Source organism: Rhipicephalus sanguineus, chromosome 4 (assembly GCF_013339695.2).
Source record: "Rhipicephalus sanguineus isolate Rsan-2018 chromosome 4, BIME_Rsan_1.4, whole genome shotgun sequence".
Lineage (NCBI taxonomy): Eukaryota > Metazoa > Arthropoda > Arachnida > Ixodida > Ixodidae > Rhipicephalus > Rhipicephalus sanguineus.
Genome location: NC_051179.1, coordinates 78411163 through 78434491, shown reverse-complemented (window position 1 = coordinate 78434491; position 23329 = coordinate 78411163). Strand labels below are relative to the sequence as shown.

Sequence of the window (23329 nt, the reverse complement as noted above, 5' to 3'; positions counted from 1 at the left end):
TTCATTGCTGTTCAGCGTGTTAGTTCAGTCACGTACCACAAAAAAAAGAAAGAAAACGGCCGTGCAATACTACCAGCGCACCGAACTCACTGTACATTCACCCACCCTCATCTCATGTTTCGCCAGGCAGGCTTTTATACAGACTCGGCATTATATAAGCTTTCTGTAGCTTTATTTTTTTTTTTGCGCCTATAAAGAGCATTATATGTTGATAAGGCCGCGGACTCAATGCCGGTCAGTATACACAATGTACGTGCTCCCGTCCGCGAACGCGTAATAAGGATAATGCCACATGGCTTCAGTAATGCATGCATGTAAATTCTCAAGTGCTTCAACTAGAAACTCGAATTCAGAATATCATTTTCGGCGCATGCAGTGTTCCAAGTTCTTCACGCAAGCAGTGAGTAACTCGTTTTTCTTTTTATTGTGGTAAAAACAAAACAATGAAAGAATTGCCATTTTTCTGGAAACGACTGGCTGTTTTCACTTGTTTATAAGTACAACATAATTACGAAACATAGAAATGATCAATATCGCACTGAACGAGTTCAAAAGCTCTCGCTATAAGGAAGCCTGCGAATGTCTCGAACGCGCAAGTAACGATATCTGGGGTTTAACGTCCCAAAACCACGATATGATTATGAGGGACGTCGTAGTGGAGGGCTCCGGGAATTTCGACCACCTGGGGTTCTTTATCGTGCACCCAAATCTAAGTATACGGGCCTCAAGCATTCTCGCCTCCATCGAAAATGTAGCAGCCTCGGCCGGGATTCGATCCCGCGACCTTCGGGTCAGCAGTCGAGCGCCATAACCGCTAGACCACCATGGGGAGGGGGGGGGGGGGGCTCGAACGCACAGGTACAATACAGACACGCGATATGGTCCATCCAATCTCATCGCAAATAGCGGCGTCTTCAAAAAAGCATCGAAGGACTTCATTGCTTTGTGATGGACCTTTGATGACCATGGGCCTAATATCTTGGTAAGTGGGAAAGTTTGCACTGAATTCAGTAAACGAACCTGCTGTTAGAATCGCTGTCTATGTGCAATGTGTCGGGGAGGGTGATTCACGCGTCCTCTTCATCATGTACGCATGAACACGTTGTGGATAACACACACTGCGTTCTCGATACAAAGTGCTTTGAGTAAATGGGAGTCGGAGACGATCTATGAGGGCGTCGATGTGTCGTGGCAGCTGAGGGTCGAGTTGCTACTCAGTATTCGGGTCAACTGCATGTAGGATTGATTCTTTCCTGTTCTCTGTGAACCAGCATGACAGACACTGTTCTGTTTTGAGTACTTGCAAAATTAGGCGTGTATGTGTTATTGAAATATAGCAATGACATGGACTTCCGAATAATCAGCCGCTGCTTTTAAAAATACGTCCGCCATTTTATTTTCTTTGACTCCGCAGTGGCTTGTAGAGCACTGGAATATCACGTGATGCTATAGTCATTTAGCTTGCTTGCGAGACTTCTTTATGACCCATTTCCTTCTCGACTTTAACATTTCAATAAAGCTGATTGCTAGTAAAATGTCTACAAGATCCTATGCTGCTAAAGACGAAAAATGACCCAGCCGACAAGCATATTCTTCATACAGCTGAGTAACGTCATATGGTCATGCCGAAGTCTCCTTGGTAAGATGGCCTTCAGCATACACATGAATGCAGTCCTGGTACCTTCCAAACAGATAATATAGGGGTACTCGCCGCGGTGGTTTGGGTATTGTGGGGCTCCAGTGCTGACCCGAAGATCGCGGGATCGAATCCCGGCCCCGGCGGCCGTATTTTGATGGAGGCAAAATGCTAGAGGCCCGTGTGCTTAGATTTAGGCGCACGTTAAAGAACCCCAGGTGGTCAAATTTTCGTCTCTCATGAAATCTTGGTTTCGCGATGTAAAACCCCAACTAATGTTACAATAATGTAAGGGCGACGGTCCCGCTGCAACGGCTAGAACCTCATGTTTACTGCGAGTGCCTCCTCCTAAACAGCACTTAGTCTGTCACTCTGCCCGATTTGAATTACAAACGTACTCGCCAACGCATAGGTAAGATTGCACGACGGGCCGCAGTTCGTGCAGGCGCTGCTCGAGCAACGCGCCTATCGCTCCCCAAGCTACTACTGAGCGAGGGACTTTCGTTCTCCTAAATGGCGATTGGCCCGCAGTTTAAGTACGTTTTTCTGAGTGACACCATCCGCGTGCGCGCCCTAGATCACTGCGTTTTGCTTTTTCCGTCTTTCCCTCTCTCTCATATTTCTATCTCCCTTTCCCACAATCCTAGCGCAGCCAAGACGACGCTTTTCTGGCTAACCTTTTTCTCTTCTTTCCTTTCTTCCTGCTCATGTTTTCGATAATGTATAACGAACGAGGCCAAACACAAAAGCTGGACAGTAGGACTCTCCCATGTTTCACGTCGTACCACCCAGGTCTTCGACAGCCACCGATGACGCCGCTGCTCGAGCACCTAGAGGACACCGCTACTGCGTGTGTGTTTACAACCGAGCCGCTCAGGGGAGAAGGAGGAGAAGGAATAGGAAGGAAAGGCAGGAAGGTCACCCAGACGCGCGCCCGGTTTGCTACCCTACACTGGGGAAAGGGGATTATAGGAAGGAAAGAAAGGAAGATAGAAAGAAGAGAACATACAAAGAAATGCGCGTGAGCCTAAAGAAAACACAGCTGCGTTCCACTGTACTGGACTCAGGATCTCAGGCATGTACGTTCCACTGTAGACTGTCGTGAGAGTGCTAATAATCTCTGCATCCAAAGAGGCCGCCATTGTGTGGTGAACCTGAGAACGTTCAATACAAGGGACATCTCAAGCGAAGCCAGACTGGCAGAGTTACTCGTGGAGTTAGCAAAAATGTTAACTGGAATAATATTAGCTCAAGTAAGGTAGGAAGCACGAGAGAAGCATGTACGGTACTATCTAGCAGGCATGTCCTATGCTACGAGGACTCTTTGTGAGAAAGAATTTGGCGTAGATATTCTAATTCATGAAGACGTTTTAGGAAACATTCAAGACTTGTATGGTGTAAATGAAAGCGTAGCAAGCCTTGCTATAAAAAATCGCCAGGCGTGCGCGGGACATGTAGCACAGTCACAGCGAAAGCTGGAAGAGCGGCCTGTCTAGAGCTCGTTGTAGAATCTCTTGGAGCAACTAATGCAAGTGGGCATGCAAAGTACCCAGTACGCCATAAATCATCGGAACTTTCATTAAGTAAGGAAGCACCCACTATGCCATTTTTCATCATTCTGAGGAGAAGCCTGGTACCCGCCATACAACTTTAAGGCACTATGGGCGCTTTGTTTTTGCTGTGGCTGATTGATCGATTGATTGGAATAATTTTAATGAGGTCTTGCAGGAAGCGCCCTAGCGCGCATTAGGGGATTCCCACGTCGGGACCACCAGGCCAAGCCTGATGGCCGATTTGCGGGCCTGCTGGGCAACCCAAAGCTGGTCGGCCAGGAGCGGGCGGCAGATGACCGCCTCCCACCAGGCCATGGAGGGATCGGAGCTCTGTTTAACGAACCTCCAAAGCATGTCTGCTGTGGCTGATGACGGTGAAGAATTATGGCTCAGCCATAATTCTTCACCGTCATCTTCACCGTTTGTAATGGTTTGGAAGCATTCAACGACCCATTCGTTGTGGAATTCACATTGTGTGACGCCTGGTTGTTATTTTACTCTTCTAGGACGCTCTATTACATATTATTACACGATTCCCTGCCCGACATGATGCCTGTAGAGGGTATTTTACAGCGAAAGCTGTTATGTGAGCACAACAAGGGCCTATTTTAGCGCCATAGTTGTCCGCCGCTGCCGCCGGTGTTCGTAACCGCTATCACGCGAAATAAAAAAATATGAAATAAGAAAAAGATATACAGAATCGGATGGCATTTGAAACTGGGCCCTCTGCGTCGCAGTCGAGTATTCTACCACAGAGCCACGCCGGTTTTTTTTCGCTGTCTTATTGCCCGTTCTAAGACGTGCACATCAAAGAACAAACCATGAAAGTTACGACAGCAATTTGTCAGTCCCACTGGACAGACACAAGTTTAAAATTCCTTCAATGCTGTCAAGGGTTCTACCCTTGACAACCACTCAGGTACAAACTCCTGAGCTTTCTGCAGTTACACAAATTTGACCATACACTTTCGAAAATACATTCACGTGGGCTGTGCATCTGAATCGCAATAAAATCCCGCCATACGGGTCCGCCATAAACAACGTTGCGCTCTTCACATTGTGCGATGCCTGGTTGTTATTTTACTGCTCTACCACGCTACATTACATATGTTAACGCGACTTCTTTCCCGACATGACGTCTGTACAGGGTCGTTTTGCAAAGGAGCTTCAAGCATCGGCGTAGCTCTGTTTCTACAAAAGGCAATCCCTATGGGTCATTCCACGCCAAACTCCTCCGCCATTTCGGCGACCATCTCAAATGTATTCGAAAAAAATGTGCTCATTTAGTGCATTGAAAACATGGGATTGTTAGAATATTTCGGAGAGGAAAAAAATTTTGGTCTTTGGTCACGTGGGAGCCCTCAGAATTTCTCATTATCTCGTCTGATTGTCGTTTATTTGAAAAATTATTCTGAGAGTGTCGTTTCATGTTTCAATACCAAATTCGGCTTAGATATTAAGAAAAGAAGTTTGTGTAAGGTGCTTGAAGCTCATTAATATTACTGCAATTCTTCTGCCATATGCACCTCCAGAAATTTCACCAAAATGTGCTATGTTTGAATTTTTTCCTGTATATTATTGTTCCATGCATGAATATCTGAGTAATGAATACTTACTCTGCAGAAGGTATATTTTTCGTTAAAAATTATTTTCCGACCGCTCGTGTTTTTAGAGTTTACGAGAAAAAATCACAAATTTGAGAAAGTCATCATTTTGGTCCACATTAAGACGCATATTACACCACGAGGTGCTCCAGTTTTATAACTAAATCGAAAGCAAATAAATAGTTCTTCTTATATTACATGTTTTATTATTACAATTTTCGTTTTAGGGAAGAAAATAATTTTTTGCATTTCCCCATTGATGGCTATTTTCCCATCTGGTCATATGGCACCTTCCTCGTTAATGTAACCCATTGCCTCCAATGGGAATTTCAAAAAATATTTTGAAGTTGAAGTTGAAGTTGAATTCTTCGCCGTCATTAGGCATAGCATCAACAAAATGTACAAAATGCCATACAGGTGCCAAGCCGGTACCACGATTCTCCACAGAATGACGAAAAGTGGCATTGTGGGTGCTTCCCTACTTCACAAAAATTGTGATTTATTGAGTCGTGGGTACCTGGCAAGTCTACTTGTATTAGTTGCCAAGGAAGCCCATGAGGCCCACGATCCAATTCCTCAGGACCTCAATAAATATCTTTCTCTCTCTATCTCTCTCCCTCACTTTAACATATGTAATATGGCGTGGTGGGAGATTGAAATAATGACCTGTCATCACACAATGCGAATAACGTAACTAATGGGTCGTTTAAAGCTTCCAACCGATTACAGGGCTCAACCATAATTCTTTATCGTCATAAGCATCCGCATCAACAAATTGCACGTAATGCCATATAGATATGTAGCGGTTACCTCGCTTCTCCGCAGGATGATGAATGATGGGGTAGTGGGTGCTTCCCAACTTCACAAAAATTATTTGAGGCGTAGTGGGTACCTTTCGAGTGTATTTGTATTAGTAGCCCAAGAGAGCTTACAACAACCTCTAAAAATGCCGCTCTTCCAGCTTTCCCTGTTACCATGCTGCGCTTTCCGCTCAGGCCTGTCGTTTTTTCTTCTTTGTTTTTTTTTTCTCTTTGAAAGGAGTCTGAAGCTCCGGCGTTGCTCTGTGGTAGAATACTCGGCTGCAACGCAGAAGGCCCGGGTTTTAATCCCCTCCAATCTGAGATATTGGTTTCTCATTTCATTTTTTTTTATTTCGCGTGATAGCGGTTACCGAAATCCGCGGCGGCAGCGAACACCTATGGCGCCAAGATCGGCTGTTGTTGTTATCTGATAACACCTTTTGCTGTAAAATAAATTAGAGGCTTAAACTCAAGATGGTATTGCCTTACGCTCCGACGCCCAACCACGAAGACGAAGAACGACTACTTTGCGAGGATATTGAATGAAGAATGAAGAGGGATCGGTGCCCAGTACACCATTGTCATAGGCGTTTCTAGAGGAGGCGTTGTCATGGGATACTTCAATTGAAAGCAAGAACAAAACAAAAAGGGGAAGGAGCAATCAGCAACTATAGTATTGTCGCTAGGAATATTAGAGAGATTTTACTGGAATACACGGAACTAAGATTTACTTGTATGTTGTAAACGTGCAAGTGAGTGGCATAATTACAAATTAAAGACCTAGAACGTTAGTGGACGCCGATGTCAACGCGCACACATTTTACGTCATTAACATTGCGATGACATTCACATTGTCCCTTTGGAACGACGGTAAAAAAAATTATATGAACTTCCGAAACGGGGTTTCATCATCCGTTTTTTAACTGTTACGTGTTGCTTTTATTGCACTTGATAAACATTTTCATTTTCATGGCACGTAGGTGGCAGTTGTCAGCCTGTTCTCTCTCTGTTTCCTCTTTGTCTTTGTGCGTTATGTGTAATAATAATAATAATAATAATAATAATAATAATAATAATAATAATAAGAAGAAGAAGAAGAAGAAGAAGAGTAATACAGTAAAAGCAATATATTATTAATTGACTTTATGAGTTTTTAAAGGATAGAAAATTTTACTGTTCCCAGCGTCGCTTATCTTCTGCAAAATATAGTCAGTCCAGAGGAGTCCCTCAAGGTTCCGTTCTTTCTCCTGTTTTATTTAATGTTCTGTTAAGTTCAGTTCCCATAAAGACTAACGTTCATCTGTATGTATATGCAGATGACATCGCGTTTTTCTCTTCTGCGTGTGATATTCAGTCATTGCATGCTACACTACAATCATATTTAGGAACTTTAGAGTTATGGTTTGAACAGATACGAATGACACTAAACGTCAGTAAATGTTCCGTTATTGTTTTTCCTTTGAATGCTCCAATTAGCATTTCACTTCAGTACCGTCAAGAAATAATTCCCCAAAAAGACTGCGTTAAGTATTTGGGGGTGTTTTATGACGAAACGTTTAAAACTAACTTGGCTACATCACATTGAGCATATTAAATCGAAGGCAACTCGTTAATTTGGAATGATTCGTAAACTTGGTCGTCACCCCACTGGGTTACGCAAGGACTATGATTATGATTTACCGTATGTATGTTCGCCCGATTCTAGAATTTGGTTGCGTTTTATTCTCTGGGGGTCCAGCATACAAAATTGATCCCCTGGTTCTTTTAGAGCGCGAGGCTCTTCGTAGTTGTCTAGGAGTTCGGAAATTTACAGCGAACAGTGTTCTATATCAAGAAGCCTGACTACCTACTCTGACTTGCAGATTCCGCATTCTTACAGTGAAAACGTACTTAAAATTTACGCATCTTCTCTAAGAAGTTTACAATTTGTATTCATTTCTCAATCGAGATCATTTTTTAATGAGCCATGGTCTCGGATACATAAGCCGCAAGTTTTGTTTGTGCAAGATCAGCTAGATCCTTTAAAGGTGAATATACGCAACATTGTTTCAAATGATTACTCATTGGCTAAGACAAAAATTTAATTCGATGTTATATTCCCATCCAATTCTAAATTTCTTCCCTCTAGATATCTGAGAGGCTTGCTAGAAGACCATTTAGGTCAGTTGGGAATTTTTAACGTAATTGCTACTGATGCATCCATGCGTGAAGAGAAAGCGGGAGTAGGTATTTTCTCAGAGGCTTTACCTTGGTCTTTCTCATTGCGACTCCCGGATTATACTCCAATATTTGAAGCAGAGCTCTTAGCAATTCTTTTAGCCCTTCGCAAGCTTTCAGCAAATGAGTCGTCAGCTGTAATAGTCACTGATTCGAAATCTCTATATAGTGCTCTACTTCAGCTTCTTCTTCCGAGTCCTCCTCCTTAAATGTGTTGATGTCATTAATTCCTAAAAACTTCAGCACAGTGCGGTCGGTATGGGTGCCAGGTCACCGTGGCATATTTTTAAACGAGATGGCGGATGTTCTCGCACGGTGGTCCCTAGATGGTCCTGCAATATACATTGTACCAGATACAGACTTTATTACTGCATCTAGATTCCGAAAATGCGCATTACATCAGGATTCCATGAAAGTAAGATTGCCACAGCAAGAATATCGTCACCTTTCTTTTCCTTGGAACAATAAATGGTGTCCCTCTCGTAAATTGGAGATGTCTCTTACTAAACTTCGATGCCGTATTCCTCCTCTAAATTTGTATTTACAGAGGGCTGGTCTGGTTCCGTCCCCTCCTTGCTTTTTATGTCAAGAGCCTGAAAACATTGATCACTTTTTAATACATTGCCGTCGTTTCTCCAGTCACAGGAAAAAACATTTCGAATATTTATTCAGAAATTTGAACATTCCTCTAGATTCTGTAAATATTCTTTCCCTTGGGGCGTCTTCTCTGGGCCACAGCAACAGGAACGTTTGCATAGCTGTCTGCGAATTTCTTCGAGACACAAGAAGAGTTCCTTATTAAGTTATTTCCTATTGCAATTTGGTAATTTATAATTCTTTTCTCTAATTGATTATTTTCGATATTAAGGTTCTTTTCTCATTCTATTGGCACATAACCCAAAGATTCTTATTTTATTTTCAATACTCGCTTGTAGTCCGATTAATTCAATACTTTTGTCTAAAGTCTAAATTTCCATGTAATGTTTACCGCCGGTTTCATGGCCAATCCCCCTTTGTGGGTAAGAGCCAGTAGAAGAGGTTCAAGCAAGCAAGCAAGCAAAAAGCTCGTTAATTGGAACTGTAATTCGGCACAGTTCTGTGTATTTCTATGGGAGAAAACTCCCGATAATTCGAACGTGTCGGTATCCACAACGGTTAATTCGAACTGGGAGCCCCTGGTTTTCGTCGCTCCTCGCAGAAGTCGGCCCAGAGTGATCACAATATGTTCAAAAGCCAAAGCAAACCAAACTAAGCTTACAAGAGATGCAAAACAGCAAAACAGCAGCATTTCTTAGCTGATGAAAATTCGGACCCTGCGCTGGTGCTCTTCAGCAAGCTACAAGCGATGCTCGTGGAGTCGCGACAAAAGAAACTGCGCGCAAATGCAAATTACTGATTACTTTTAATTTTGATTGTGTTAACTCTGCCATGTAAATAAACGTGTTGCGGAGCATAAATAGCGTCATATATTTCGACATTAAGGCTCACTGCTCACACGAATGGATGTCGGTGCTTGTTTCTGCCGTATCACTGACTGACAGCCTGATTCTGTTCGCTGTTAGAGCTCCATGAACTTAATTTACGAAATCACCGGCCACAAACGTGTAGTAGCGCCTAGTCCGCGATAACGAATTCAGAAGTGGCTTCTTTGGGTTCTGCCCGCGCAGTGTGGCGCAAAGTCCGTTCATTCTAGTGCCCGGCCACTAATTCGAACTCCGCTTAATTCTAACTGCTTTACAGCCCCCTTCGAGTTCGAATTAACAAGCTTTTACATAGTAATAGTAATAATAATAATAATAATAATAATAATAATAATAATAATAATATCATATTGTTGCTGGTAAAAATGATTGACCTTCAGCTTATTCTACAATGTATGTTTAATGATGCTATGCGAACACATGAATGCGATAGCGACTCAACTTATCCATCTTAATTTTTATGTACACTTGCAAGGAAAGAAATCTAGCTATCCTTGCGTTTTTGTTGCTTTGTGATGAAGAGTATGTCTAGACAAACGAATAAGTAAAGAAACGATGTGGTAGGCTGAAGGACGGAAACACAGTCCAAAGAAAAGCAAAAGATTACACGCTGCATAAAGAGAGCAAATTTTGACAACTCAGTCATTATGGTCATTTGAATGGCTACGTCTCGAAAGAAGACGTTTTGTTTCAATGCCTTCGGATGGTGACCACTGAGGGAATCTGCTTATCCTAACATCTATTATTTATCAACAAAAAGCCACGCACAGTTCGTTCGTTTGTGAAGGTTTCACGTTTTCCGCGCTCACCTGGTTGGTATATGTATTGACAGGGTCGCCAACTCTCAGGAGAATCCCCTCCCCCTTTATTATTCCAGCACGTAAGGCTCGAATGTGGCCATGAAAGTCTCAAAGGCAACAGGTTACATATTCTGCATCTAAAATAGGCGCCGAATAATATCGACTTTCCTTATTTGGATGTAATGCAGAAGCTACGCTCCCTTGAATACTGACGAAATAATTGAGATGAGTTCTCTCGAACTAGGTCACCCAACATGTACATTCTTTCTATTTCTCTTTCTCTCTTCATCTCTATTTCTCTCTGTTTCTGTCAGTTCTATAGAAGTCAAGGAGAGCTTTGACGTATAAGGGGGGGGGGCACGTATGAGGCAGCTACGAAAGCGCAATTGCACAGGTAACACGACCTCACACCATGTGTTGCTAAACTATTGAGGCTAAGTTGTGGTTCATTACTGGACATTACTTCATCGTCATGCCCACGTCCTTTGTGTGAAGTTAAGAGAACAGTCATATGATGCTCTTCAGTGGGCAATCTGTCTATCTGGTCAAAATCTTTTAGGGAAAAAGCATTCACAGGCCATGCTACAGATATGCTCCCCAATCTACCAACAGAAAAGCGAGCAACTCTGTGGCAGCCGTAGCTAATGCTGCCAATGAGCACAAAGTACACAGCCGGCCTCTCAACCGTTCTAGCCTCTACCGAGCCTACGTACCCCCGTGAACAACAGCTTTCACTACTTTCGTCGTTAAAGCGGGAGTTATAAGATGAGATGCACTGTCGTCACGTCAAGCTAGATACATGGCGTCAACTTATGTCAGACGTACTGCCGCATCATCACTGACAACGAAAAATCACTGTGTTCCAGATTTTAGTAGTCGCCATATGACGAAGCAACAGCAAATGGTAAATGGAGGTTGGCAACCGCAGTGTGATGTTAAATCCAACATAGTATTCAAGAAAACGAAATATTATTTTGATCACGAACGCAGTAAGCCCTGAGTGCTTAGACTTGTCCGCCTTGCAGCCTTCAGACATTAACATTACCCGTGTTCTACAGGCCCGCGCGAAGCTTTAGCTCAACAATGCAAAAATACATAGGAAACACATAAGGACTAGCGTCTAATACATCAATTAAGGCGACGAACGCAAACTTGGTTTCACAGAAGTAAGCCCTTTCCTCATGTGTACAACCTGAGGGCTCGAAAGAGCACAAAACATGAAACGCGAAATAACACCATAATATTCGTGAAAATTATGGCAAGCGAACAATGATTCCTGCGTTGACGGGGCCGAAATGGACGTCTCGTGCAAATTCTCGTGAAATAACGAAAGCGCATTTTTCGCTCAGACCTGTATTCTTTCTTTTACAACGTACGCACACTTGAAGACTTCTCTGAGTACTTCACAAGCCATGACAGCTTTTGAAGTCTCGCAAGAAGTCAAAGACGTGTCATGCCAGTAGCCTCATCGTAAATTTAAGCGTGGATTGAAATTCTCGACGTCTAAGGGCAGCAATTCAACTCAATCGCCAACTACGCTGATGTTGTACTCTCATTAGATTCAATATTCTGAGGTCATTCAGTTTTTCACCCGCATGCAGCGTTTTCCAAGGCCCGCTTCTGATGAGGCACTGAAGGCTTTCGCCTCAATAAACGTAATTAGGAAGAACTAAAGAGAACCAAAGCTGAATGAACGAGAAATAATGTTGGTAGGACACGCAAGTGATCAGACACGAAAGAACTATACACGAAATGTTAGTGTTTAATTTAAAAGTTAAATTTTGAAGTGAATTTTAACTGTGAGTTGCAAGGAAATCAAACTGGAACTAATGGTGACTCAAATGCTAAGTGACTTACAGTGAATGAGATATTAAGATCGATTAAACAAATCAAGCGTGGATTGTAGTGGTTTAAAGCAATAAAGGTATTCTAGCAAATGAAATGTTGAAGTTGACTAAGATGAATCAAAGGTGAGTCAAATGCGAATTATCAGGCAATCAAACGAAAAAAAAAAGAAAAGAATTGGACCATCTCCCCGAAGGGAACCCTGATGGGATGCGAAGCAGCAGCGTTGCGCACGGGTGGCGTCACGGGTTGAACGGCGCTAACGCGGGTGCTGCGGTGAGCGCTGGAAGATTGGTTTGAAGCGAAACTCGGTGTAGCGTTTACTGGTGTAAACGTTTGTTTGAAACGCAGACACGGGAGGCGAGCGGGCGTCGGAGCCGGCAGCTGCGGGCGCTCCGGCGGGTGAGGGAGAGAGTGACGTACGCGCGCACCTGCGAGGGAAGCGTGCGAGGAGAGCGTGATGTCAACGCCCAGCTGCGGCGTGACCTACTTGGCACCGCTCCAACACCTGCGCTGAGGGAAGGGCGTTGCGTCGCGTTTGTGCTGACGAAGGGACAGCGTTACACAGGCTAGTCAAAGAGCTGCTTCGCATATAAAGTTAGCGTAGCTTGCAATAGAGGCACAACGCTAAAGAGACAGCGGGGCTGATGGTCACCTAGGTAGAGGTCCTGGCGGTTGATGTTTTGCTAAGTTTTGCAAATTTCTCTTTCTTCCTCTGTGTATTTCTTTTTCTCTCTTCTCTCTGTTTTTTGTGCATATGTCTTTTTTGCCTCTGTTTATTTCTATGTCTTTCTTTCTCGCTCCCTCTCTCTATATCTCGCTTACTCTTTCTTGATATGTCTTTCTCTCGCTCTCTATGTCTTTCCATCTCCTTCTCTCTCTTCCTGCCTTCGTTCTCTCTAGTTCTCTCTATTTATATGCTATGCTTTACTCTCTCCCCTGCTTTTTTCTCTCCTCCTCACCGTCACGCCTATCTTCCTCATCCTATGTTCTCTTTCCCACCCCCTTACTATGCTATGCTCCGCTAGCATTCCTGGATAGCCGAGTGGTTAAGATGCTCGCCTTCAGATCGTGGGCGTGCAGGTGCGAATCTCGCCTCGCGAAGCAATTTTTAGATGCGAAGCAGCTTTTGCTCGGGACTCTGTCCGTCCTTCCCTCACGCGTCCGCTCCCCACTGCGCATGCGCCAACTCTCCCCCTTTCCTCGCGTGAGCGCGAGGAGGTGGGGTGGAAGAGGTGGCGTGGGCGCTGACTCCGCTCGTTTCTTCTCTCCCGTTTCTCTCTCTCTGCCACAGCTGAGCGCTCGTATATATTACGGCGCGCGCTCGCTCCCGTTGCACTCTCCTTCGCAACGGCGCTCTGGACGCTCGCGAAGCTAAATGTAAACGGCAACGCCGGCAAGCGAATCTCAAAGCTGCGAGGCAACGCGAAGCCGAAGTGCAATGGCAACATCGAGCTGGAGGGTAACATAAGCGGTACACAACATATGCACAACTCCACACACAAACGAAACATACACGGAAACATACAAACGGAACAACAATGGAAACACAAGTGAACACCCAGCGTTGCTTAGCATCCCCACATGGTTCCCTTTAGTGGGAGTTTCCTTATAATTTCTTACATTCTCTATCCTTATTTCTCTTTCTTTCTCTCTCTTTCTCTCTTTCCATCTGTCTCGGTATTCGTTGCCTCGTCCATCAGATTTATTGCATCCCGCGCCGGAAAATTGGCGCACGTGTTCTGGGAGTGAAGCACAAGATGAAGACGACGACAACGAAAAAGATGAATACCAAGAGAGCGCTAGAGCTCTAGCGCGATCGGGTTCACGATGATGATCGTTTCTGATCGCTGCTCACAGACTGACAGCCGCCTTAAATGGCTCCGCTGTTAATAAGAGTGAATGAAATGTTATGGTTAATTAAGTGAGTTAGTCGCTCGTTAAGAATAGGCTTTCGTCTGCCTTAGCGTTACCTGAATTGACTAAGTTTTTGTTACTGAGTGTACAACATAAGACAATTACAGTGCCGTTGGCACGGCTGTTATTTTCTACGTGAGTAGAACGTCATTCTTTGTTTTTTCCCCATTCACTTCTGTCACCGTTAAGGAGCACTAAAGCTGTAATTGTGGGCGCTGAAGGTGCATCAACACATGACGAGAGGCCAAACACTGCTTATTAGATGGTTTCGCAGTGGAAGCCAGTGGTCTCGGCATTTATAGCTCGGTGTAACTAATCAAGCAATTAATCATTTTTCTAAGTTTGAAGACTGGCGTGAAGTCTTACACTGCGACCCAATTGGTGCGATAGTTTCTTTTTTCAGCATTGTTTTAAACCTGTTTACAGCAGAAGGTACAGGGAGATCCGTGAACACTAAATAATAATGCGGGACTAAAGTTTTTAAAGCGCAGTTCGTGAAAGCATGGGAGTGCAGCCTTCTCTGTATATACTACTTACGCCTCAGCGCCCAGGGTCCACGGCATTTAAAGGCTCGCATGGTGCGTAGCAGACCCGCATTAAACTTGATCACGATTTCCGCACCCAGGAGCTTCCTCCTCAGAGCAACCGGCATGCTGGTGAAGCCGCAGACCAGGGCGTTACGTAACAGTTGCTGGTAGTCTAAGTCATCGTAGGCGTTCTCCGTGTATCGTACAGCAGCACACAAAGAGGAATGAGTACCAGCCTCATAGTCGAAAGTCATCGACGCTGAACCACTCCCCTTCTATCTACTACTACCTGCAGACGGCTGGGCCACCGGCGGTCGAGGGCTCAACAAGGGCGCGTCGACCTTCACGTGTTTCCAAGGCTCCACCGCTCTCGCCCCTATAGTAAACGTTGATGTAGTAATAGTTTTGTTTCAGTGCGTCGTCTGTTGCAGCAAACTTGGATGCAACACAACTCAATTGCCTCTACGCCACTTCGGCGAGCATCGATGATGATTGCCTTGGCCCAAAGAAAGAAGGACTTCTCATAACCCGCGCCACGTCACAATTGAGGCATAGAAAGTTTCGGACAGCGATGCCGTTCTTGCCGGATTTAAAGCGACATATGTCGTTCTTTTTTTTACCCAACTTGCCCTACTTGCAATCGTGTTGAAATATGTAGATGGGCTGAAAGACGCGGTAATGCCGATGGGCCGAATGCGTGAGTGGCTGAGCTTCAGAGTGAACGGTAGGATCAGAGGGTGCAGCGCAAGAATGCGATAGAGGCCGGTGGTATTCCTCGGAAAGCAACTGATCGCTTTCGCTTAACAGGCTACTGGGAAAGGTAGCTAGTGATTCAGGATGAATTATAGCACACCCCTTAGCAAAATCCGATCCGCCAACATATCGACTTCGGTTCCAGCACGAACTGAAAGGCGGGACGAGATGCATCGACGGGCCACACTCCATTGACAGACGCAGACCTCAAGACGCTAGTTTAACACATGCACCAGTCGAGACGCTCGAGAGGGAGATAGAGATAGAGTAATCTTATACTCTTCGTGGACAGTACGAAAAGCCTTCAACGCGTTTTTTTATAATTCACCCTTCATGGATACTCAATTCATGCCGGCATTTCCCTTGCATCCCCACATATCGCGATAAATTAAACTAACTATCAGGCTTCGTTATTCAATACATCTTTCCGTTCATTTCCTGACCGTGTCCCCACTTAATCGTGCGGAAATGACAGGCTGCCTGACCGGTCGACTTTGGCTCGCCTCCTTCCGGCGAAGTAGCGTATACTGTTCCAGTTCGATTTTCTATGTGTTATTGGCCGCTCTAGAAAACGCTGCTCGTGCTTCCAACACTGCTGAAATAAACAAAGATGGCTACAATATCCAGGGTCACGGTGGCACTTTCTTCATACTTTCGCTTAATGCTGCGCAGGAGTTTGCAGATTATGGCGTTTAATTGCGGTGTTTCGTCGAAGGCAAAAGCGTGTTTGCTGCCGATCACCTTATATTGATCAATCTGAAGTGTGTCAGTGACGAAAAAGCGGGAACAGTTTCGCTGTGCGTGAAAACGTCCGCTCTGTTCGAGAAGCAGCATCAGATTTTTCTTTTTTTAAAGACGTATACGCCCGCACCATCCGCGCCTGCTACGAGTTTAATTTCTCGAAAACCAACGATCGTATCTCTCAGAGTTGGTGATTGGCGTTATAGTCATGACGAACTATTCTAGGAGGGGGGTAACGAATGCAAAGGTACTTTAGAAACACCTTCATGGATACCTTCTATCGTAAACTTAATCAACAGTACACTGAGTTTTCGGAGTCCTCAAGGAGTTGGAAGAAAGCTCCTGAACTGGTAAGGCGACGTAAGCTATTTCTCGCCTTTTGTATATTAATATGGCATTTCAGTTTTCAAAGGACGCTATTCATGAATTGCCGTGTTTGATGTACCTTGAGACTGTCCTTCTATTCGGAAGACCGGCTTCCGAGAAGGCTAGAATTTGTATAGGGTAGTTTCGAAGGAAAACTTTAAGTGCACACAGACGCTACAGAAAACTGGCATAGTTCTACGGAATAAATAAAGGCACTTTCCATCAACAAACAGAACCAGCAGGGCGAGGTATTGTCATTATTCCACAAAGTGTATGTGGAGGCTGGTCACAATAGTACCGATTTAGAGGTCAACTTCGGCGATTTATTGACCATGCTAAAGTAATGGTGCTTCTATGTTCCTGAGACGCTCCTATCACGGGCGCTCCTATCACGGGTTTGTGGCTGCCCCGATCGTGTGAATTGCTAACGCTAAGTTTGAGGACAAACTAAAACTTTTTTATTGCTATGAAAAGAATGCATAAGTTTGTGGATAGCGGCATTTGACATCGGGTCGATAGGGTAGATGAAATTTAAGATAAGCCAAGTACGAGCGACCTTTCGCGTGATGCGCCCGTGGTGCTATTCTGGACGCTGTCAAATTCCGGTATGTTGTCAAATTCCGCCATTGCTCAACTTTGATTGGCTCAGAGGGTTGCTACGGCCTCTCTGATTAGCTTAAATGCCGCTATTACAAATTTTGACAATATGGCGGAATTCGACAGTGTCCAGAATAGCACCCCCGGTCAAGGTGAACCCTGTATACGTTACGGAAAGTGTTTCCGTACAGTAATGTTTGCGCATGTGCACTTTTCAGCCGGTGCGGTATTACCGTACGTTCCGTGCGGTAAACCGGCACTGCTAGCTAAAACGCTCTAATATCGAGACGAAGGGTAATCGTTAGCTGCCAGTGTTTCGTTACTGTAAAGGTATCTGCTAACTGTACGGGCAATCGCGTGCAGCCCACTAAACGATATATACCACTTGCCACTCATCGCACGCACGCCCACAAGAAACTGAAATTGGCACGCCCAACCAACGAAGTGCTCGCCAAACACAAAAAATCGTTGCCTTGTGGACAGCAGACGTTGTAGTGGCACCTCGCTTCCGTCACTTTCGTCGCTTTGCCCTAGAGGACGTCGCATACATAATGTTCCCAATAATTGTGGGAAGCCAGATGGGAGAGACGGGGCAATCACTTAAATTCATTTATGAAGAATCTGCGTAGTAATTTGGCATAAATGACAGAAACCTGCGAAGGAACGTACCCAGCGAATTTTATTGAGATCCATTGAACTCGAGAAATCGCCGGAGTTGGCCTATAAAGTCAGCACTGGTTCCAACATATGCTTCTTAAAACTCGCAGGGATCTTCGCGACTTATGAGCGTAGAATGGTGAACAAAGCGCTCATCCTATGTTGGCAGTTTTCCTGCTGATTACTTCCAAGAAGTACTCGATGTCGTTTTGGGGGTGGCTATATAGGTGCGCTTTTTGAGCTCCTCTAAACGGTTTCTTTAGCGGCGCAAATCATTTGCTTGGGCTCAGTGTCTTTTTTTGTTGGTTTGATTCGCCGGAATGGGCTAGGTGGTTTCCTGACTACCTAGTGGTGGTGCGCTGTACGTCTATCTTGTGCTTGTGCGTCCTTCGGACCCTAAACAAACATCTTTTCCTTAGCTATCTGTACACGCCATCGGCCATAGCAAGCGGGCTGGTTGCCGCTGCTGTTAGCACACACAGATTTTTTTTCTTTACTTGCACACGCCTCAGGGTCATCAGGCCTCCCATACTGCTTACACCTCTCATCCCGATACCCGTACTGAGCCACATGTCCGAAACGCTGGCGCTTAAAACAGCGCAGTGGTGTCTCAACGAATTTGACAAGCTCGTGACTGGTAAAATCAAGGTTCATCTTGTCCCGGAGGTCAGCTCAAAACTTGAAGCGAATGTGAGAACGATCGAGTTGGCGAGCTTTTATCCCCATTAAGATCACCAAGTATGGACTAGACGGGTGATTCCTATTCAGGGGCGTAGCCAGAAATTTTTTTCGGAGGGGAGGGGGGCGTTCAACCATACTTATTGTATGTTCGTGCGTGCGTTTGTATGTGTGCGTATATATATACGCAAGCAAAACTGAAAAATTTCGGGGGGAGGGGGGGGTAGAACCCCCCCACCTCTTCCCCTGGCCGCGCCCCTGTTCTTATTACATGAAATACAACCTCAGCTGTCAGATATGTGAGAAGTTCCTCATTCGTGTGCCATTTTGGGACTCCTACAACAGTGTATGTGTTCTTCATAAACCTCTGCAGGACATGGGCCGACATGGCCACACCGCCATTAGTTTCGCTCTCTAGAAGCACGCTCCCTGTGCTCTGAAATGGCTTTTGATTGGAGTTCGGCTACAGCGAGAATTGCTTCAATTCTTAGCGTATAGGAGAGTAGGGTTCACTTGCCTTAAGTCAGCTCCTTCCGATGCTGCAGCGGTTAACACTGGAATGTCCATCGCCCTGTCTACAATAGCACACAATTCGAAAGTCTGTGCGGTTCGCCTCTTTTTGATCGCCGATAATGGCTGGCTGGTCCTCAGAATCCCCAGCGTCTGCTCAGAATTCCCTCAGAAAGCCCAGTGTCTTGGCGCTTGCTGTCAAGTATGTTAGTGCAAACCAGCTGGTGCTTCTGACCCGGCCTCACTCTTTGGGATGTCAAAGCGGAGCTCTCGTTGGTGCCAGCTTGAGTCATTCTTGCACCTTTCGAGGCCGCGGGTTGCCCAGCACCTGTCCGCCTCAGATACGGAAGGCACCTTTTGCAGTAGTCTACTTCTTGAACCGTTCTAATGAGTAAGAAGACAAGAAAATAACGGTGAATGCAGGCAGAGCTATTCGTCCTTGTCGTCATTGTTGTCCCCTGGGCTACGTAGACAGAAAGCCCCAGTTTCATCGTCATCTTTTGCTCCAATTTTATTAAAAGAAGGGTTCTTGGGCAACAAGAAGGACAACATAATACGTGCTTTTATTTTGGCTTTAATAAGACTGTCGAAAAACGCAATACAACAAAAAAATACACATCATACACATATACGATTATGTAACACATCAATGTAAAATGATATCACAGTTTCGTAAACTGCACCGATCGAAGTAAGCAAGAGTGCCTTATTTTGCGTAACTCCGAGGTGTGGAAACTTACGCGTAGAAGCTTTATAAAACCGTGGTGCGTCTTGCAAAAAATTTCCGATCTCTTTACTGAGTAAAGAAATTTGCCCACCGAAGATCGTTAGCGAGATGAAGCTTCCGAAACAACTCTGTGTAAACACAGAGTTTTTAAAGTAAAACTTCATTACCAACTGTTCACGCTATTTCTGTGACCTATTGGCTTTTTCAATTAACATTCTGTTTCCTGCTGCCGTTAACGCTGATGATAACATGTGGTGTCTTATGGTGCAAGGGTCAGCGATGGTCAAACAGCGCTTTTGGCCATCGTTAACTTTAAGTCTTTCTTACTCTGTGTGACGTGATAAACATTCGTCGAATCGAATGTGGCAGCTGTTAATTTAAGCCGTTTTCAGCATGCGACATCCGTTCGAGTAATGAAATTCGTGTTGGCAGAAGTGGGGAGGGGGGGAGGGGATGCTGTTTAGCCTCTTAACTGACTGTAAACAGCTGTCTCGTTTACGAAAAAAAAGTACATCATCACTGCATTCACTAGGCGGTATTGTCTACAACACAGATGCACTTCCTCTGCCATGAGATGCTTCCACTGAGCGTTCCGAAAGTCCACAGTCGACGCCACAAGAAAGCCGGACGGCTCCCGCACCTTTCAGTTGGCTGCTACCTTAACAACGCGAAAACACACTGTCGTCAATCTTGATTTGCGGCTTCACGTCGCCGCCATTTTGTTGCGTTCGATGTTCCTGCTTCCTGGCATTTCCGCCTCCTCCGATGAGTCTAGTGAAAATGAACTTGTCCAGAGCACCCGTCGGAGCTTCGCACGCCAGGAATGCCAGATAGGCCAGCAGGTAGCACCACACAATAAATGCAAATAATAACGTGAACTGGAAGAGGGAGAAAAAGGGCAGGAACGTCAAAGTGCGTAATATATATTGCAGGTTTTGCAAGAATAGTTACTTTTCTTATGACCTGTATTTTCGGCCTACTTAAACGTTACAGCTGGTGTTGAAAATATGTTTATTTGAGCTAAGAATATCCGAAGTTACCCTCACGCTACTTGTTTACCGCAGTTGAGATTTGAAGAACAGCTTAAAAATCACAAATCTGGTTTCTAACACAAAACAATGTTCTCATGGCGCTATTTTTTCTCACCAAAACTCGGACTTGGTAGGGGAACCGTTTTTCTTATTTGACGGCAGTATACAAAACATTAAATATTGAAAATATGGTGATTTAAATTGATGCACGTCAATAAATACGGCTGCATACGTTTTTTTTTCAAGCGCCCACCCTCCTCTGAGGCACCGACATGCTCAGAGTTTCTTTTCTTTTCTTTTTTCATAAGTCGGAAACGGCGGCATGCTGCAGGGGTATCGCGTTATGGCCACGCATAGTGTGCAAAGTAAGATTTCCCTCTCCTGAGCACCCTGTTTGGATTCATAAGTTCATAGCCGACAACCGTCTAGAAGAGGTTAAAACAGGACGCATGTGAACTGCTGGAGGTTGGACTCGTTCGGCCAAACCATAGAGTTAGTACACCCCCTAAAGGTGAACGCTCCCCACAGGGCCCCTACCTTAGAATATCCGACAACAACGGAGCCACCAAAGCCGCTATTACACTACCCTGCGAAATTTGCCGACTCCTCAAACGCTTGCGAGACGCTTGCAAGGTAGTATTCACTTTTCATCGGAGTTAATGAATGTGAGGCCGCGTAAAATAGTGTTGTAAGCACGTCTCAATAAAAAGCGCAGGCGACGACGTATTCACAAGGCGCGTGACCGGCCGCCATCTCGAACTCAAGAGGATGTAGTGGCGCCATCTAGCGAAAGCGCGTCCAAACATACTTTCCTGTGCCACGAGTCCTGCGCGCAGTAAATTTCCTGAAATTACCTCAATAGCCTTGAATCTTTCCTCAATGTATTCCAAATAAACTACAAAGGCTGTTCGCACGTCTCTCACGCATAAAGATGCCCGTGTTTTATTTATATTGCCAGTATTAGTAGCGTTGCATAGCGCGAATTTTAGCCATTCTGTAAATAATTGAACTGACAACAACGACAGTTGTAGTGTAATCGCATTGTCCTTGTGGTCGGCGCTCTTCCGGTCGATCTTTTCATCTAGATTCTGCACTAAATCTATGGGGCAAACACAACAGTCATAACATAATGTCCGCAGCGCTGCTCCTTCGGCACAGACAACCATTTTATTTTATAGCCCGATTATTCTAAGCATCATAAATTGTAAGCGGCTAAGAGCATGACTCCTCCGCGATATCTCATACCCTAAAAAGTGAAAGACTGATAGCAACAAGTTTATTATACAAAAAGTAATCGTACATTCCAGTGATACTGTTTGATTAGGAACAGATAATTTTGGTCGGTAATCACAGGATATAAAAACCTACATACGCTTCTGCAATAAAATTTACTAGTGAAAGTAATGGCAGCACTGTTAGAGAGCGCTACAACGCATATTTCTGTGGGTCAATTCAATATGGAAAACTTGGGTGATATAAACTAAATCCTCAGGGCACTCTATTCTGTCGCGCGCTTTCGTAGACAGCTTCACTCTGTGGCAGTCGTCTCATATACAGCACAAAAAGATAAAAAAACGTTTTGCATGTATCAGCTGTTGTCAGTATGAGTGAAATATTGTTTAACTTATCGTTTCTTTCTGTGTTCGGATATAATGAAAACTTTGGCACTTTTCGTAAACTATTTTAATAACATATTATTCGTAATAAAATAAGATGCCCCACACAAACGACGAACAACACTTGCTTTCACTGCAATTTATTCGACCACAGATAAAGTTGAAACTTGTAGCATTCTGCCCATATTAACGAATAATAAAGTGTCCCAGGAAGCAATGTGATATAACGAAATATATGAAATCACTACACACCTTTTCCTAAGGTAATAGCGCTAATACACATGACAATTCAGGTCTAAGTGAAAAACTAAGGAGAACCTTTGCATGCTCAAAAATATTTAGTAAGAGCAAGGATAATATGTCAAATGATTGAATAAAAAAGCAAATTATGAGACTACTGAAACTCAATAGATAAAGGCTGTTAAAATTTCATGTCAAAAACCTCACACAACGTCACTCTTTTGTAAAAAAAAGAAAATGTCGCTTTTGTGTAGGACCTGGTGTACTTCTAAATCCCGCGCAAAATCTACGCTAGTGTCATTCTTGTGTAGGTCTTGGTGCAGTTCTAAATCTTGCCTTTAATGCAGCTCCAATACCGTGAAGCCTGAAGAAGTGCATAGCAAGGGCAACCCAGCGATTCCTTTGGCGATCACGTGCTTGCAGAGTCGGTGGCTCTGGAGCGGCGCGGGTTTCAGCTGGATCTTTCAGAAGCACTTTTCGTGATTTCAGGTAAATTATTGCAATTAATTCGTGGTTACTTCTGAAGCGTATATTATTTTAGACCTTGGAAGTTTATTCTGCGCTTATTTTGAGCATTGTTAGCCTTGTGTTAGGCCTGCATTGACCACTGAGTGACCATGCGACATGAGACGGTGGACGGATGACAAGCTGGAGCCCTAAAGGGCTAAGCACTTAAAATGAGTTTGTTCACACGGTCGTGCTTTCTGCTTATGAAACACTCGACAGTCAAGCAACATTGCTGATGTCTATCAATGTAGTCGTACGGTCATATGAAGTAAATCTGCATTTCATGAAAACTGCATTTCATGATAAAGTGTTTAATGTTGCATCGTAATTAGTACGCTTTACAACGCGCTTCGAACATGCCCGCCGTGAAAGCTGAGCAGTCGTTCTCCCGACTTCGTTTTTACACCATACGAATCAAATAACCCCTAATTCTTTTCTGAAGGCCCTTCTGAGTTGTTAAAGAGTTGACGTCTATTTTGCAGCACAAAGAAAGGAATCCCAACAAATACCTGCATTTAAAAAAGCG

At 44.4% G+C, this 23329-nt stretch overlaps 1 protein-coding gene across 1 annotated transcript in view; it reads right to left on the bottom strand.

Moving 5' to 3' along the window:
* Positions 1-19882: 19882 nt before the first annotated feature.
* LOC119390278 (nose resistant to fluoxetine protein 6) overlaps positions 19883-23329 on the bottom strand; it is a 38267-nt gene continuing 34820 nt past the window's right edge. Inside the window, exon 15 of the mRNA XM_037657855.2 lies at positions 19883-20287. Within this exon, the coding sequence (XP_037513783.1) occupies positions 20069-20287 (219 nt within the window). The 3' untranslated portion in view covers positions 19883-20068. The remainder of the gene's footprint in view (positions 20288-23329) is intronic.